General features: G+C 38.7%; 3 protein-coding genes across 5 annotated transcripts in view; 1 reads left to right on the top strand and 2 right to left on the bottom strand.

Annotated features, from left to right (window-relative positions):
- Positions 1–8,331, top strand: part of LOC131789969 (octopamine receptor beta-1R-like) — a 21,505-nt gene extending 13,174 nt beyond the window's left edge. The window contains exons 1-2 of one of the 3 annotated variants that reach the window (XM_059107153.2): positions 2,196–2,674; positions 4,982–8,331. In XM_059107153.2, the coding sequence (XP_058963136.1) occupies positions 5,840–6,799 (960 nt within the window). In that variant the 5' untranslated portion in view covers positions 2,196–2,674; positions 4,982–5,839 and the 3' untranslated portion in view covers positions 6,800–8,331. Of the gene's footprint in view, positions 1–2,195; positions 2,675–3,919; positions 4,050–4,981 lie in introns of those variants that run through there. The other 2 variants (XM_066162463.1, XM_059107154.2) reach the window with 2 other exon arrangements.
- A 1,503-nt stretch (positions 8,332–9,834) lies between these two features.
- On the bottom strand, positions 9,835–10,878 carry LOC131789081 (alpha-1B adrenergic receptor-like). Its single transcript, XM_059106158.2, has one exon. The coding sequence runs from the start codon at positions 10,876–10,878 to the stop codon at positions 9,835–9,837; it is 1,044 nt and encodes a 347-aa protein (XP_058962141.2).
- Positions 10,879–13,986: 3,108 nt separating this feature from the next.
- Positions 13,987–15,202, bottom strand: LOC131791565 (5-hydroxytryptamine receptor 4-like). Its single transcript, XM_059108918.2, has one exon. The coding sequence runs from the start codon at positions 15,133–15,135 to the stop codon at positions 14,074–14,076; it is 1,062 nt and encodes a 353-aa protein (XP_058964901.2). The 5' UTR covers positions 15,136–15,202; the 3' UTR covers positions 13,987–14,073.
- Between the last annotated feature and the right edge of the window lie 3,833 nt (positions 15,203–19,035).

Consider the following 19,035-nt stretch of genomic DNA (forward strand, 5'->3'; position numbering starts at 1 on the left):
TGAAGCCAACACTCCGACGGAAGTGTGGTATTTAGAGCACTCCGACAGAAGTGTGGTACCTTTTTCTGTCGACTCAACCTGGGTTTTCATTTAATTCTGGGTTCAAACGGCAAGGTTATCGATATCGAAAAAATTTCCTTCCTATAGAAGTGATTTCTTTCATCCGCAATACAACGTATTTGATACCTCTGTTTATTCTAATTTACCTTTAATACTAAGTACCACGACTTCGTGCCGCTTTATTTGCTCAGGTGGAAATCCGACGTGGACTCTTAATTTGAAGAGTTATGCGGAAGGACTAAACCATATTCTACTCGTGATTGAGCACAGAGAATTATTTAATAGGACGAGATCTTCACATTTTACTCTTTCAACAGTCCACATACACACCATCACTTTGTTGTTTCAATCACAATCATTATACCGTAATGATTCGATTAAGCGCCCGGGGCGCTTATTTACTTTTGGTACCTCAAGGCAGGGCGCTTATTCGAGACAGGGCGCTTATTCGGGACAGGGCGCTTATATAAGTTTTTGAGAAACAACCAAATGGTTAAAGCATAACTTTAATAAATATTAAAATAACTAACAATAACAGAAACTGTAACAGTAACAAATTGTTGAAAGTTCAGTTACTTTCAAAAGAATTCTTCATTTTATATACCGTAGCTGTAACAAGTATACATGTACGGTACGTTGAATGTTCGTGAGTTTATCTACCGTATTCGATGTCGATGACTTCAGTGTCACTTGCGTCAATTATCAAGCTATCTGTGCCGATGGTAATTTCCTTCCTTATATTCACATTTCTCAAAGCCCGCCATGAGAATAAAGTACAGGTCAAAGTGACTGGATCAAGAAGACTGGAAAACGGACTTGTTGTCCCCGGAGCGTTCCTAGCGAGAACAACCAGCAGAGCAATCGCCACAAAATTTGAAGAAGAGATTACTCGTTTGAAGGAATTATGTTCTCACATGAACATAACAGTTGAGAAACTCAGACGAAGACCACTGTTTTTGTAATGCATTATTACGTACGGTATATCGGCTATTAAAAGAAGATGAACCACGTTTGATACGTATTCTGAAGGCGCTGTAATATTAGAACAGGGGCGCTTATTAGAATAGGGGCGCTTATAAGAATGGGGGCGCTTATTAGAATGGGGGCGCTTATTGGAATAGGGGCGCTTATTAACAAAAACACATTTGAAGGGGAGCGCTTATTCGAAAGGGGGCGCTTATTGGAAGGAGGGCGCTAAATCGAATCATTACGGTAGTTCACTAACTAAACTTCAGTTAAAAACCGAGGCCGGCTGGAAATGAGGCACTTTATGAAAAGTCCCACGTCAATGATTTATGGCCCACTCAGTTTCTATCTGCGCGCTGCCATTATTATTGTTTTGAGACTGAGGAGAGTTCATCGAAAGGGTCTGAGACTTCCGAATGAATCAATTAGATAACAGCCCCGCTAGGATGTGTGTAAACAATTTCTCATGCTGAGCTTTTAAACGTAATCATATGGTAAAAAGTAACGTTAACTTTCCAGTAACGTGAGCTTCCGTCCTCCGATGATCTTCAAGTCTCACGACACACTCAAGCATAGATTTTCTATCAATTTACTTGAGAATACGATGAGACTTATGCACTAAAAAACGTCTACAGGGGTGAGTTTAATTCAGAAAATTAATTGAATAGCCTTTAGTATCGGATAGATCTCTTGAATTACTTATATTTGATGAGGGTTATTAATGATCCATGAGGAAATTGTCCTTTGCGTGGAAGTCTTGGCTATTAAATTTGAATAGAACACTTAAGTTTACCTAAGAATAATCATTACGACAACGGAAAAACAAAGATCCATCAGTAAATGACAACTTGCAAGTAGAAAAAATATTTTCCCCACTGTTATGGCTCAACAGGGAACGGACACTATCGAAGATATACCGATTTACTTGAAATTTTTCCGGTAAAGATCATGTTCTCATCTACCGATAAAATTCATGGTACATACAACCTTTAAGTGTTACAGTTGTTAGAAAATAGCCGATGATGCAAATTAAACCCGCGTAATGTTTATACACTAAGAACGATCAAAGCTGTCATAACTGTGTGCTTTGCAGCTGCAGTCAACAATTCAAGCTGTCACCATGCGTCATTGAAAAAACGCAATGCAGTCGATCACTTAAATGCCCGATATCTTTAGACTGATGTCTTCCGTCACAGCAAGGAAAGCTTCCATTCTCACCTATGATGTCAAGATTTACAATTAACACGATCACGTCCAAAGTTTGGTTTCCCGTTTGCCAACCTACCAAAGAGACGGCTGCCATATTTGAGACAATAAATGATGACATCAAAGCTTGCTGAGTACAAAGTGCGCCCGTCTCGGCTGGATAGCAAGTAAATACAGTTTTATAATGGCCTTGGGTGTTAAGTGAATGACGCTCTGTGAAAGCCAAACAAATTCTGATTCAGTTTTGACAACGCATAGGGAGTGTATGTGCATGGTTTGGTCTTCCTTTATTGGATGTCTAACTAGTGGAGATATCCACAATCTTCATTTGATTCAAAATAGCAACTACTTAACAAACAAAAGCTACCAGAAAGTGGTTCCACATATGCGGAAAACGTGGGGTGTTCGGATTGTCTGGGAGATATATTTCAAAGACGAGAAGGTAAACCAAGCATACACTTTATAGAACAAAGTTTATTTCCTTTCGGCCATGTGTTGTTAGTTTTTCCTGAATTATGTATGAAGAACAAGGGCCAAATTTATTGCAGAATGATATTACATCAGTTGAAATCTTTTGATTGCTCATCAACGGGACCCGTTGTCATTAGATGTGAAGTTTCAAATCTGTGTGTGCACTCTTAGCCCAACAGCTTTAAAGATCTTTACCTCCAAACTATGAAGTTGAAAAATTCTATATGCATGTGTAACCGGTTGATTCCTGAATAATTTTTCATCAAACAACAGATGGTTAATTCGCACGCATTGTATTAAAGATAGTTATGGCTTTGTGTTTCCCATTGTAACTAGAGTTGTTCAAATGTGCATTATTTGACAATGCAATGACAATATATGAAACAGCGAAAAGAAATTAATGAAATAGAAAGGATGCAATTATATAATTTTCTTCCCTTGATTGTCTCGTGCTTAATATTTCGAAGTATGGAGAGAGACAGTTCTTTCGATGGTAAATTTAACGTAGTTTTTCTCACATTTGATTATTTTCATCTCATATTTTTTTATCATCAAACTGGTACAGAACTCAGTTAAATTAAACTTTTCGTCGAATTTGGCGAAATTCGATTTTCAAATTGTTTTTCGTCGCTGCGGAACGTATCTTTTGCGAGTTAACGAATTTTACATTTTAAAAGCTGTGTGAAATTCTTTTTTGTGTGTGAGCGGAAGGGTAACGTGATAATTCTTTTGATCATTAAGGAAAACATTGAAGCTCTAACATTTCAGTACCATGAATTAATTTTAGAAATTAGCATCAGTTGATTAAAAGGCAAGATATACAGTCGTACTGAACACCCATTTCCGTTGTTATTTATAGTTCTTGGTAATCTTCTCTTGCTGTTATCGTGCTGTGGAAGATTTAATTGATAAACTGAGCCAAACTGTATATTCTTAGCAGCGACTAATTCTTGTCGTGTAGCTTGAGGAAAATATGAGCCTAGATGAATTTAAACTTTTGTTTCAAGTTTTCAAAAAGGAAACATCTTTACTGTGTCAATGTCCCTTCTTTAATTATATATAACGCAGTTGCGTGTGTCCGTCAGAATTACACTAACCATTTTGTTTAAGACTTCCTGTTTTCTATTAGTTTTTATCTCGTTGCTTATGTCGCTATAAGTAGCTATGCAAAGCATTATTTAATGTTTTGACAGTCTCATTGTAGCCTGGTTGGTTGGGACATTACAAAGGGATCGAATAATTGGAATCAGGATTTAAAAATTGTCTCTAACGTATATTTAAGTCCCCAGCAACGACAGAGGCGCTAAAGCTAAGATTAAAACCTGAATTAGAGTTATTTCAATCAGGTTTGTATTACACGATAATCAAAGTAAACAAATAGTTAAATTCATTTTCCGTATTTCTTGCAGACTGAGTAATTTTGAGAGTTAAATCCTTTATCAAGGATCAGTTGTAATTTGCAATGTTTTCATCTTTCGGTTTGTATTTGAGTAGCTCTCCATAAAATAATTTCAAATACATTGTACCAAAGAAAATGCTTGAAATGAGGGTTTTGTTACTATAGCATAAGGTTTTTATTAATGTACCTGGAATAGTATTGAAAATGAAGCTACCTTGAAAGAATTAACCGTACAAAAGTTATTAACAGAAGGAATTTTGGAAATACATTGCTCTTAGCAAACAAAGAGCGCGGACTTTGATCTCTTACAGATTTATCCCGCCGAGCCGAATTTTTTCTTTCTTTTCATTTCATAAACTTTTGTCGTGTTTTACTTGTAATTATTCAATGTGTCTTATGGTCAAATTTAGTATGTGGCATCGCTCCATTTTTTCATTTAATCTTAAATAATTAAAAAACAGAGACTAATAAAATGAAGATGGCCATTGTCGGCTTGACATGCTATTGCCAAAAAGCATTACCCCGGCTCCAGTCGCATTTTCTCAATGTAAACGTTTGGCAGAAGCAGGTATAATGATAAAAAACGCTCACTACAGAGACGAATATACAGAGAAACCCATGAAGTCTCGTGAAGGCGCTGGGAGCCAAAGATGTAATTTCTAATGCTGATTTGGTCCTAGTAAGAAATCAGATTCCAAACGACATATATGTGGACAAACTTTCTACCTTCTTTGTAATAGTATTTAAGCAAGATCTACCACTAGAGGATAATCCTAATTTTTAGATTAGGAAGATTCCGATAATCTTATTTTTTTCTCATCCCCGGCGTAATTACCTATGATTTTTAACTTGACATAATTGTTCCTAATTCATTTGCAGGCGATTCACCTGCCTCTTTTCTCAACGTTTAGTTTATGGGAAACACAGAGTTGTGCTGATTTTCTTCGTATGAAAAACGTTTGCTGAAGACAAAGAAATGGCTAGGTATACCGAGTAAAACTGTTGATCTTAAACAACGCTATCTCAACTTGGAATACAGACAAGTTAAGTGAAAGGAATGATTTTAACGACCAACCCTTCTGTCGGCAATAAGGCCCGGCGGGATGTCAAGGAACATAACAGGAAGTTTCATAATACCAAATAAAGGATTGAAATACATTGTACTGCGCAAATGTTTATAACTATCCTTCAAACCGCGTGGCTTTGATCATTTGCGCTCCTGTGGTTAATTCGAATTTTGGTGAGTGAATTTCTGTACTCCGACAACTTCAAACTGTTTCCTGCTGCGACACAGCTTTTGTGTGAAAATTGTAATTTAAGGAGGATTGTTCCATAGTTAAAATTGAAATAATACGTTTATCAGTGTCTCGTTGACGTTTGACGGCATCTGAAAACCCCAAGTGATCAGAAATATCAGACGTTTGCTTTCAGCTTGCAGTGTTTGGATGATCGAACTACGGATTTCGCAGGTGAATGAAGGTAATTAAGAAAACAAGAAAACTGACAAAGTGCTACACAACTGAATCGTCAACGATTCCTCACGCCAAATAACCCAACGCAAGCGGTGAAAACGCATTTAATTCGTGAAGTGAGGGAACAACTTTTTCTACTGGTTGATCTGACTCATTGATCTGCCTTACAGAATCATCACACAATTCAAGATATTTATTACTCTCGATCAGTTTACAACAGCTGCCGAGACCTACAAAGAGTCTACATTGTATGAGGTAACAAACAATGTTTTTTGAAGGTTACTGGTTTCACACAAATCTCACAAGCATGTTATTTTACGTGGTCATTTCGTTATGTACAATCTTTGGTAACGTGCTCGTTTGCACGGCGTTCATAAAGGACCCGTATCGTCAGCTACGAACACTGCAAAATTATTACATCGTAAGCTTGGGGATTTCCGATCTTTTAATGGGGATAGCCGCCGAAACTGTGCTCATTGGTACTTATTGGAACGACAGCGAACCGGTGTTTCTCGCTCATTATCTCTTCGCTATCATTTCGGGAGTATCCTCTTTGTTGAACATGGCTGCACTGTCCATCCATCGTTACTTCTGCGTCAAAAGGCCCTTGAATTTCCAAGAGGTGATGTCGCGTCGACGGATTTTAGTTTCCATAGCGATAATATGGACTTACGCAGCCCATTTCTCAGTTCTGCCGCTATTGGGTTGGGTGAATTCCTATTTCCAGATTTATTTGTATGGATTGGGCTGTTTTTTACCAAGTGTGGTTGTTTTCTTGGCTTACGGCGGGATTTTTAAATCAATTCGCGCACATACGCAGACTCTCAAGCAGGGTCCTTCGATTGGGAATGCTGCGTTGAAAAACGCCGTTGCCAGAGAGAAATCCACGACGAAGACGATGCTCATAGTTTTGGTGGTATTCTTTTCGTTCTGGTTTCCATTCCTTCTCGTTGACTCAATTATGGTTCAATGTACCAAATGCAGAACGTTTGCGTTTCATGTTACGCGCGACGTTACGCTGACTTTAACGTACTTCAGTTCATGTGTGAATCCTCTTCTTTACGCATGGAGAGTCACGCAGTTCCGCAGGGCATTTGCTCGCTTGCTCAGGCTGCACAAAATTATGCTGAGGAGAAGCAACATGGTTTATCCAATAGCACTGGCGACGTTTAGATCGAAAACAGAAGCTGATCGTGATAGATCTTTTTACACAAATGCATTGTAATCTACTCAAGTTCATGTGTTCGCTTCGTTTTACTTCCCTTATTTCGTTGTAAGTCCAGACTTACAAGAGATATATTTTGAGAGTGTTGTGCTACCGGCTACTTGTTTTTACAGAGGAGATAGACCTCAGTAAGGAAAATTCCACCCATTTCTATAGCAGTAAGTCAAGACAAATCTCTTTCCCAAAGTCTTCCTCCGCTGAGACTTCGTTTCGTTCTAGACGAATTCAAAAGGTCCGGAAACGAGAATAAATCACAACAATATTACCGTTTGTTAGCTGCGCCATATTCGTTGTATCGTACCTTGTCGTTAGGCATGTATAAACCAACCTTGCTTGAACAAGTACAGGAGAACTAGAAGAAATTTCTCTGTATATAGCCGGCTCACAGTCATCACCTTACCTTACATCTTAATTGTGCATTCGAACAATGACTGTAAAATTCAAGAAAAAGACTAAGCTTTTTTAGTAGTCGGAAATCTACACTTCTGTGTTTTCTGGAAGATGAGACAAGCCCAAGTTTGTAAAAATAGCCGGCACTGAAGTCTTCCTTACATGGTAAGGAATGTCTTTTGTTTGAGGTGATTCCTTACTATCGCAACGCACATCCTGTTCTCCGCATAACAGTGGTCGCAAACGGCTGAACTCAGGACTCTCGCTCCGAAAAGTATGGTATAGCCTACTTAAGTCGAAGAAATTTCTGATTACTCCTAAACAATCTCCGTGACTCATCTTTTCCTTTTTCATTAAACACTTGAGAGGAAAAACTGTAGGGAAATAAAGATAATGTGGAATTTAAATAATTGCGCGACCTTAACTTTTAGGGGAGTGCAGGAACACCATGCAATCAAACCGTAAAAACTAACATAAGACCCCATTTTTATTTAAATATTAAAGGAGAAATGTAGTCCACAAACCGTATAACTTTTATGTCAATCATTAAATAGAGTATGGAAATTATGTTAAGCCTGGTTTTCACTAACGAAACAAGCACAGGCACAAGCAAACACAACAGCTTATATATCACTGTGAAAACGGCTTTGACATAACCATAAAGACAAGCACTAAAAGGAGAGTCAGAATTTTTCCTTTTTCTTGCGTTAGAGCTTGTGCTTGTCGACGTTCGTTTTACCTTAAGCATGTGTTTGTGCTTACGTTTGTGCTTTCTTCGCCGTAAAAACCAGGCTTTACTGATCACGGTTTGAGACTCTAACAACTCATCTTACCTATTCAAACTTGTCTTTGAAATGTGCTAACTTTCGACTTTGGAGGCCGCCATTATGAATCCTGCCTAGCAACCTGGCCCCTTACCTGTAACATAAGCAAGTCTCACTCCTCTTTCTTCCATCTCTTGGCGTTTGATCGAAACAATTAATCACAACAATTGAAGTCATTTTTGACTCAAATAAGGATTTTATTTTTGCTCACCACTGCTATGCGTGCGCGGCTAGCTAATACTGAGTTGTGGTTTAGATGGTACCGTCCAAAGTCGATTTTCAACATATTTGGAAACAATTTTTTAACGGTTTGGTTACTCTTCGGGATCTCAAATTTCTGACAGTGGATCATTAAATTTATCGACGGGCCGTTGTCAAAGAAAGTTTTATCTTTATAGATTTTTATCAATGAAATATTTTACTTCTCCCAACTGCACGAAACAATTCGCTACGATGTATTTTGGGTTCACGACATATATAAGTGGGAAAAGAAAAGATCTTTCGAAACTAGGTCCAGAGAATGAAAGCCTTCGACACACGTAAAATCACTCCTAGAATATTTTTAAATGATTGCTTTCAAAATTAGAGCACACTTTTTGATTTGATTGCACTAGATTTCAGAATTAGTTTGCTTGTTTCCTTTTCCACAGTGTTAACATCGTGAAATGTTGCTACATGCATGTGCAGTAGAAGAAGCTGAGTAAATGAATATTTCTACCAGTCGGTACGAATTACAGATGCAAGACATGAATGCTTGACATCAGGGGCGTAAGATGCTTAACAGGCATGCGCAATAGGCACTACTTTAGCGAAGCTCTCTTCAAATCCTTGATGATTATCCCTCCCGTTTGGATATAAACACACGACCAATTAGGACGTTAAATCTAAAAAAAACTTTAAAAAGATATTCGAAACTTCTAGTTTATGTAAATATCTGTTTCAGCGCCATTAGCCAGATAAGTTGAATGATGTGATACGCGTACGGCTCGGCCTCGCACGTTGGTTGTCATTGTAAGAAGATGAACACCCACCAAGATGATACAATCAATACAACTTAAGAATCTTCTTTACCCTTCATTTTCCTTTTAGACTTGCACAGGATGGAAGGCGTCTGGCTCGTTGCTTTTTCTCAAATTTTATCTTTATCTAAATAGTTTTCATTTGGTACTTAACTTCGACAGACTATTTTGTGTTGCCACCGGAAACTCGATGCCTTAACTCATCACATCTCATACCTTATGATGATCTTAAATGGCAAGGTAAATGTTAGGTATATTACGAAATATCTTCGGCACCGATCACACAAGGAACTTTCACTTTTTTGTCTTTTCATCACTTGCGTTTGTTTAACTGCGCACTCGATCATATCTTTATCGCATGCTAGACTGCGCAATATAAGAAATAAACATTATTATTGTTATTATTATTTAACTAGTTTTCTAGTCAAACGGCTTTTCTCTTGACCAACGCATTTAATAACAGCTTTCATCAACACTATCGTAATTTTCCTAGCATCAAAGGCTGCACGCTTAACAACAGCATACTATTTTCAATTGCCATGTACATTGGGCTTCGCGACTATGTCGAAAGTTGATATCAGATTTCTGCTGTTTGTTACATAATTCACAGAGATTTGTTAAATACACCGTTAAAAAAAGGAAAAAATATTGCACCTGTCTCTATCGTGTGATTCTCAATGCGAAACAAAAGAGTAGAATTTTTTTTTTTTTTTTGGTCTGGAGCCTCCCAGGAAATGACATAAAAACTCTCTAATCGACTGTTCATAAGATATCTTGGGTTTTGTTTTGAAACAAAAAAAGTCTAACTCAACTCTAATGCTTCATTAACGCGACCTACACTGACATCATCTGATTCTGATTTCACGCCTAAATCCGTTGTCCTAGTTATTTTGTCAGAGCTGTCAACACGGAAACGTAGGGAAGCCTCAGATGTGGAGATCCTCTTCCAAAAACAAACGCTCCTTTCTATAGGCTTTTGAAGACCCAGTACACGGATAAACGCCCTTCGGAACGTCTTAACCCGCCAGGCATATATTAGCGGATTTATCCCGCTACTGAAATAAACAAGCGAAAGAGTAATATCCCGAGCAAGATGAAATTTAGCGGTTCTGCAGTTAGGACATTGAACAATGGCGAAGTCTATGATCAAAAAAGGAATCCATAGACTCAGAAATACGACAAGGACCAGCAAAACTGTTCGTGTCGCCGCTCTTTCTGTACGCAGAGCGTTACTGAGAGCCAGACTTTTCCCCTGTTCCAGATGCTTTAACGAAATTGTATGGCGATGTAGCGTGCGGTATACCAGAAAATAAGCCAGAAGGAAGACTATAGTAGGGATAATGCAACCGCAAACATACAAATACAGCTGAAATGCTTTTTCTCTCCATCCAAGAACGAGAAGCATGGGATAGTGTATGGCTGTTACCCACATAACACCAATACTTATCAACACGCTCCGTTTGTTAACGATGCTCTGCGTTTGAAAGGGCTGCTTCACGGCAAAATAGCGGATTATAGAGAGCGCTGTGATGTTCAGTAAAGAACACGATGCGGAGATGATAGCGAACAAATAATGAATGAAATATATAAGGCTGTGACTATTCCAGTAAGTTACCACCATCAGAGGTTCTGAAATAACGCCCATGATAAGATCAGCGATTCCCAAATTGAGAATATAGTAATTCTGCACAGTCCTTAGTTCACCGAAGGGATCTTTATAAAATGCCACACAGAGAAGCAAATTCGCGAAGACCGTGAACGACGATACGATGGCATAAACTATCATCACCGTCAAACTAGTGTTGACCCAGTACTTGTCAAAAAAGACCGTGTATGAGGAAGACATGTCTTGCGATCTTGCCGCAATTTCGTTAATACAGAAAATTGTTACCCTTCGGAAAATCTTTCCTTGCTTTCTGACTCAATAAAAAAACATCAAAGGACGGCTTCGATCCAAAAGTTATTTTCCAGTGATTCAGCTTCACCTTTTCCGGTATATTTTATGCTCTGCTCGCCAGGAAGTTATCGGCAAAGATTCTCAGAAACCCACAAGTCACAATAAAATCTTTGAAGCTCTTCTATTCGCTCTTATCACAGCATTTATCCACCTAAAAACTTGTTTCAAAAAATGCGTCCTGCTGGGTTACCTTCTCAAAAAAGAGGGGACTGCAATTTTTTTTTGGAACCGACCTCACGTATTGCTTGTTAAAATGATATTTTGCGGGGTGTTGGTTTTACTCATATTCTTTAGAAAATTGGGAGGAATTAAACACCAATTTGCTCTATTTTTAATTGTTTTTCGAGAGTCTTCCATGGGAAATTAGAAAATGCTTTTAAGGGGCAGCACATTAAGTTTCGCTGAAATGGAATCACGTTTTGTTTTCTAAATATGGCGGATGACTTTACCCCCTCGATGTAAATTTGCATGCGAACAAGACAAATTTGTTTAAAGAAGATAGTTTAGTCGATGATGTTCTTTCGTAACTCTCGTAATTGTCCGGCCAACTTATTGAAATGCCGTTGACAGGGAATTGTTCACAACTCAGACTTGAGATTCACTGGTGCAGTCACCGAAATGAACATTCTTCAGTGGTGAGGTTGGTTTAATCTCAGCGAAAATGCTCACAGCATTTTTAAACTAATTTGACTACCGCCAGACTTGAAGGCGTCGTTTTCTTCTAGTAAATCAAAATATTCAAATTATCGCCAATAAATGGTCAAAATACGACTCTAGATTAATGCATGAGTCATCACCGCCTTTTGTAAAAAAGGCTAGTGTTTTAACCAGCTGCTGCGTCATTAAGAAAGAAAACATTAAGAGTCTGACTGCCATCCACTGGCTGACCAGGCCTCTTTGTTGTACTCGCCACACAATCAGTTAAAACGGCTTTATAAACAATATGCAGCATGAGTCTCCGTTACCTCGGTCAAAGCCCAGCCAGTTGCTTTTTATTATCATTGCTATTATTATTATCATTATTATTATTATTTGTGCTGGCTGATGAATGATTGAAATGAACAGAAATTGTAACATCATATCACGACGTTAGCGGGCTGTTTGGCAGCTTGTGTTCAATGTTAATTATTTATCGCCTGAAAGAAGGGGAAGGTGTATGGAGGATTTTGTTGCGTTACGATAAACTTTACTACCTGATCCCCCTAGATGGCTCTGCCAAGTTCTATATATATGACTCCCCCCCTGTCATTGGTAGTAATTGGCACTCAATTTTCTACAGTTCCCTCCTCACACTCTCTCGACGACGACAGATCCCCCCCCCCTTCGTGCCTACGAAAAAACCATGTAAACCCCCTCCCCCAAGATCCTCCACCCACTCCTCCCCTGACGAAAATGATGAACGGTGCGTGGTAAATGGGCTGAATGTCCGCTGAGGGCCTAGGGATGACTGATCACAACTTGTCCGAGAAGCTGGTTGCGTGTCAGTTATAGCCGAAGAACCTCGTTTCTCGCTATCAAATTATCAAATTAAATGAATATTCTTGTCTGAGTTTAAGGAGATAGGGGGTGATAAAATAAAAATTCTGCCTGTTTCTGGGTCATTCTACAGCAATTTGAGCAACTGTTAGAAATGTCAGGTTATGTCATTTATGGCATGATTCTTAAGCTGGTTAGGTAACGTAAACAGAGTTCCATTTCCCCGAGATCTTTGTGGCGTTTATAGTTTCACTTGTCGAATGGTTGGTCAGTCGATGATTAAAAAGAGTTTTTTTCGGGCTTGATGCCCTTCGTTGTTTGAAATAAGAGTTATAAAAGTATGATATCCACGGTGAAAATAAGTTTGTACTCGTTGGCGAAATTGAAATTCAAAAAAGTTATATTTAAGCTTTGGTTGTGACCTTAACCTTTTCCTCTGTAACATCAGTGGGCAAATTCTCCCTACTGTTCCCTATACATTTCCCAGGGTGCTGAAAAGGAAAATGTTTTCAACAGTTTAGAATTTCTTTAGTTGGTGATCATTTCCTTTATTCCCATGACTTTAATGTGTGATTCCGGGGATGAAATTGTAAGGAGAAATTAGATACTAGTCATTCTTGGGGGTTAGGGAGTTAATAGCTTGACTTAATGCTTGGCGCCATGGTGATGTAATGATAGGTCGAACTAAGGTCAGTTGCGCAACAAGAAATAGAAACGACAGAGAAGCCTGAATTGCTGGTTTTGTGGCGCTGAGATTTTGGTTATTAGGAGTGATACTTCTTTTGTCAAACTTGGCAGCAGTCTGAGGTGTCGGAGTGTTACCGAAAAGCTTCTTGCGTAAACGCTCTAAAGACCCAATAAGCAGAATCTCCAAAGAACACAGTAACGCGCCGGGTTTCTCGAGGCTTTTCTTCGTTGAATAGGCTGAACAATTCCGTATTCTTTATAGCAATTTATCACCGTTATTAATTTATGGTTGATCTGGCCAACCAATTATTTCTCATGCTAGCCGACGCATCACACGGTTTCTTTAGAAAATGATCATCTGGTCCAGTAAATCATGGACTGAAGAAAGACGTTACGAAGAGTGCGACAACTCTTTTGAGCAGACAATCGTTGACAGCTTTCTGTCTCAAGGCAGGAAATAATAAACTGTAATGTCTGCAATGCTAATGTAAAGTAATTGATCGACTTAATGTACGAGTGCACCTCACTCGTTTCGTTTTAATTGTATACGCGTTTTCCTCTAAAAATGAAAGGTATGCTTTTCGCTTTTATTATATAACACATTCAGAGGTTACAATATTCCTTGATGGATCAATTTTTGTTCATTTTCTATGGCTAGAAACTGATGTTTTTCCCTCTGAAGAAATGCAGTCAACTTAAGGTCTCATATTACACTACATGGTCTCTTTTCCAAGACAGCTTCTTTCCTCTGGATTTCCCCAAGATGGCTTTGGTTTGTGAAGAGAAAGAAAGCATCTCTGAACTCTGAACTCTAAACATAATGATTTGAGCTTTTTTTAGGTCAAAATTTTCGGAGATACCCAAGAAGTGACTGCTCAACAAAAAGCATATATTTCGCAAGGGCCCACATGTTCAAAAGTATTATTCGCTTGGGTCTATTTCTTGAGTTATTTGACCACTTATGGAGTCTATATCTTCTAACTTTAAACTTGGACTGTTTATTTCCAAACGTCCTTCTCTCTTAATTCTGATGAAACTAACGGTCGTTGACTGATAATTACGATTGGTGTTGGGAAGTCTATTCCACAATGTATCGTGCGAGGAAAATGGTTTCGTTATGCCCAGTACACGCAGAAAAGCTCTCCTGAACGTATTCACCCGCCACGCGTAAATTACGGGATTTATCCCACTGCTGAAATAAACCAGCGAGAGGGTAACATCTCTCGCAAGATGAAACTGTTCGTCTCTGCAAGTTATGCAATGAACGATAATAAAGTCTATGATCAAAAAAGGAATCCACATGCTTAAAAAAGCCACAAGAACTATCAAAACTGTTCGCGTTGCTGCTTTTTCGGTACGGAGAGCGTTGCTAAGAGCCAAACTTTTTCCCTCTCCGAGCTGCTTCAGCGAGATACTGTGACGACGCAGTGTCTTGTATACCAGAAAATAAGCCCCGGTAAAAATTATAGTGGGAATGATACTAGCAAAAACATACAAATAAAGCTGAAACATGTTATTCCTCCATCCAAGCAAGAGTAATATGGGATAATGAAAAGCTGTTACCCACATAAAGCCGATTCCAATCATCACGCTACGCTCACTAACAATACTTTGCGTCTGAAAGGGCTGCTTTACAGCATAGTAACGGACTATAGACAGCGCCGTGATGTTCATTAGAGAGCAAGTGCCAGCAAGAACGGCGAACAGGTAATGAATGAAGTATATCAGGTTGTTATCATACCAATACGTGACCACTAACAATGGCTCTGAAATGACGCCCATAACAAGATCTGCGATAGCCAGATTTAGAATAAAGTAGTTTTGAGCTGTTCTCAATTCGCCGAAGGGATCTTTCCAGAAGGCCACACAAAGAAGCAGATTAGCAAAGATAGTGAACGCGGAAACGACGGCGTACACGATTATACTAGGAAGACTTGTTTTGAACCAGTAGTCGTCGAAAAATACTGTGTACGATGAAGACATTTTCTGTCAAACTTTAAAAATGAAAGCACATTATCACTGTAAAGTTAAACAGTTCAGGATTTTTTTTCTCTGGGCAAAACGGCCTTCTCTTTATCACCGTAAACTGAAGCATTTGTGCTTTACTCGGCGAATTTGTGGCAAGCCGAAAACTTTCCGTAATTTATGCGCTCTCCCACAAAGTCAATCCAATTTACAAATTGTTTGTTTAGTTTGACATACTAGTTAGATCATTCATTTACCTTTGGAACATTTTAATTAGGGATGATTGCAGTGTCTTTGGTAAGCAGTGAAAATTAATCAGTCGCAACTCTTTGCAGACTTCATTTTGTAATTTCATTACCCGGGAAATGGTTTTTTGTGGAGAGAATTCTTTGTTACTCCTGCATTCGATCGCGAGTGCATGTTATTGTTTTAATAAAATACAGCTTATCCTTTTTGGCATCTACAAAAGCTGTGGAGCAGGTGAATAGGAAGATTTAAATAACAAAAAGATGTTTTGAGTCTTAAGGTGTGAAATTATTTATTAATCGTTACATCCTGACACTTTCGGAGAAGGTTAACTGCGTTTAAATTAAAATACTGCAACAGCTGAATAAAGTAAAAACACATTAATCACATTTAGTTACATAGTGTATTCCTGTCTAATAAATATATAGTCAAAGCAGACTCCTCGAGCGATTGGTTTCACTTAACCAGCGTATGAAGCTATTCTCCTTGCTTTTTTGAACTGCTCAGCAGTATATCAGAAGGCTCCGTTTGAGCAAAAAAAAAACCCCTTCGTTTCCGTTCTGATTTTAGGCGATTTCTTGAGGGTAAAGCCTAGATAAGTGTACGGTAAGTGTTTCGTTTATTCTGTTTATTGCAGTCGATTGTTTTTCTCAGAGTGTACGCCCGTCCAATGATCAATACGATCATTTACCCAGTCATCATATGCAAGCCTTGTCATAAAGAATGAAATCCACTCAGTTCGCGTGAATGTGTCTCAATACACACCTTACCACTACTCCGCCTAGCTGAATTAGTGCCAACACTCATGATCAATCGCTCTATAACCACACATTTAAATCTATCATTCTCAAAAACTTTAAATTACTTCAAATTGATTCAGAGACTGACTCTATCTTTTCGCAACCTCCACTAATTTCATTCAAACGCGACAATTCATGGGCAAAACTAGTCAGAACTTCATTACAAATTAACTAATGATCAACCTGGAACTTTCAAATGCCCCTGCGCACGATGCAAACCTTATCCTTTCATTCATAACGTAAAGGAAATGTTGGGACCCAAGAGATCTATTAAGACTGAGTGATCAATTCACGAACACCTCCGCCAATGTCATCTGTTGCATAACTTATACAAAAAGCTATACATTAGTAAAACAGAAAGACGATAGGGTGACCAATTCCAAGAACACCTTCGCGACGTAGAAAGGAACGATTAGGACGCATCCAAACTAGTCGCTAGTCATTTTAGTCTCCCTAATTATTCTAGGCTGCATATGGCATACGGTGACAAATTTTTATTGTCAACTCAGTTGGTAAAACCTAATTATCTTATGCCAAAATTATAATTTTCGATGTTCAAAATTTATCATAATGATAAAAATTTTCAAAGCTAGAAGTAAATATGGTTGAGGTAGAAAGCGCTGGAAATTTAAACTTATTATTTCAAAGAAATGTTTGTCTGATACTCTTGTTTACGTACACGGACGTTTGCCAGGAGCCTACTACTTGGCTTCTGTGTTTGCTTAGAGCAAGAGTTACTGCTTTTTCGTCGCTCAACGACAAAGCCACGGGGAATAAGGGAATGCTGTTATTGTGTGTAAACTAACTTTTTGCAAGATTTTTCCGTAACGCTGTCATTTTTCTACCCATGCTCCAGCAATATACAATACAAAACGAGCTTCAAGATTTACAAACGTCTATCGATGCTGATCTAAAACCTAACGCCGTTTAACGCAGCACCCTTATCTGATAGATGGTTAGTGCCCAGGCCCTAAGCTCCAAGGGTCGGACTGACACTTTCAGCGTGAGGTTTCCTACAACAAGATCCTTTAAGCGTAACTGGACGCGTTTCTCAAAAGTCCTGGCAACTTAACAGACCTGAAGCCACTGAGGGGAGGAGCAATGCTCGTCTTAGTTCAAAATCCAGTAATTTTTTTTTTCGTTTCCTGGTATTCTCACTGTATGAATTGAAATATTTTTATCTTCTCGATCTAGAGAGTGAGAAGGCCAATCCAAAAGCAGTTCTTCGGAATCAGAGACTGACAAAGCTTTCGGCGAGAAACGCACACTAACTTATAATAAAAGTCGCCGCGACCCATCTTATCGCTGCGTCATGTGCGAATGGATAGAGCTCTAAGTGCCGTAGCGAGACCATTCTCTTATAGTCTGCCAACACGTGCGGGAAAAAAAATTGCCCAATTATATTATTTCCATCCTTTTTGTTATATATATCTCTCTCTCTTAGATCTATAAAATGAGTCGTAAAATGGTAAACATATAGTAACTGTAGTCTGCATGCATTAGTATATGCTAGAACATCGAATAGCGTCGAAGGAGCCCTCTGATTGGCTACTCCCTGGAAAACCTGTTCATCTCCGGGTAACTCGCGCCCAAATATATCGTAATCTTTGCAAGAATAATGATTTAAATTGTCTGGTTGTGCTCTACAATCTCACTGCTTTCATATACATATACTAAAGCCTATTCACCTCAGTGTGGGTGGCTAGTGATGGATAATTACCTTGCCACTTTACATATTCACCTTTAGCCACCTCCACTTTGGTCAATAGTTGTTTAATTTGTTGAAAGGTGTTGTATTTTTTTCTTAATTGAAATTTTAATAAAATTTTATCTAGGTAGGTGCGTTATTGAGCTATGACTTTTTCCTTCAAAGCTCGATGGGGGTTTGTATTGATTCTTCCGTTAAGTAACGGTTTTAATCCGTTCCCCCCCCCCTGAAAACCATGTGATTCCCCTTCCCACCCCCCCAACCGAAAAAAAAATCCTTCACTCCTCCAGGCGATAAATAATGTTGGAACATCGTTTCAGTAGTTCTTCTAGCAATGAAGGCATAAATGATCACGGGTAGGCTAGACCATACCATGGGAGTCTCCCTTTCTTCACTTAATGTCCTCCGGCAAAACGGTAATTTCATAAAAAGACGCTTCAAACGGCCCATGAAGAAGAAAAAATACCACAAATGAGTCGATTAACATTTGATTTAACTTTTTTGGGATATTCAGACCGAGATTTAATTTCGATATGCAAATTTCAGAGCTTTACTCATAACCCTCGTGAATTTTGTTCGTCTCATGTCGACAATTATTAACCACGAACGCATTATGTGGTCTGCATATAAAAAGATGGTTAGAAATTCGGTAATCTTCAGATACACCTCGATTTGCAGTCCGTCTGGTAGCATTCAGACCTATTGATGTTGTTGTGGTTGTTTTCGGGCCATAGGTTCGAAATTTTTAAAGAAACTTTTGTATAATATGGTTAGTCATTTACCCAAATCAATTCTGGTCAGCTGAGGCGGATCCAGTTGAGGGGGGGGGCAGGGTTCGGGTGATTTGGTTTAACCCCCTTGACTGAAATGGGACACGTCTAAACACGTACGATTTCTGACGATAAACTTCAATAGACATGTTTGAAAAAAACCACAAAATAGAGATTGTTTCATCCCTTTAAACGCTGAAAAACTGAAAACCCTTTCGATCCCCTTTGGGACATTTCTTAAAACCTCCCTTCTCTAAATCCTACTTAGGCCCCAGGTTATTCAAACTCAAGGCTTGGCAAGGAAAGGAGGGGGGAGGGAGAGTTGGTCAATTTGCATAGGACCCCGTCATTGTTAAGAAAAAAAATTATATTTGTAATATGCTCCAGTGTGTCG

This window comes from Pocillopora verrucosa, chromosome 2 (genome assembly GCF_036669915.1).
Source record: "Pocillopora verrucosa isolate sample1 chromosome 2, ASM3666991v2, whole genome shotgun sequence".
Taxonomy (NCBI): Eukaryota; Metazoa; Cnidaria; class Anthozoa; order Scleractinia; family Pocilloporidae; genus Pocillopora; species Pocillopora verrucosa.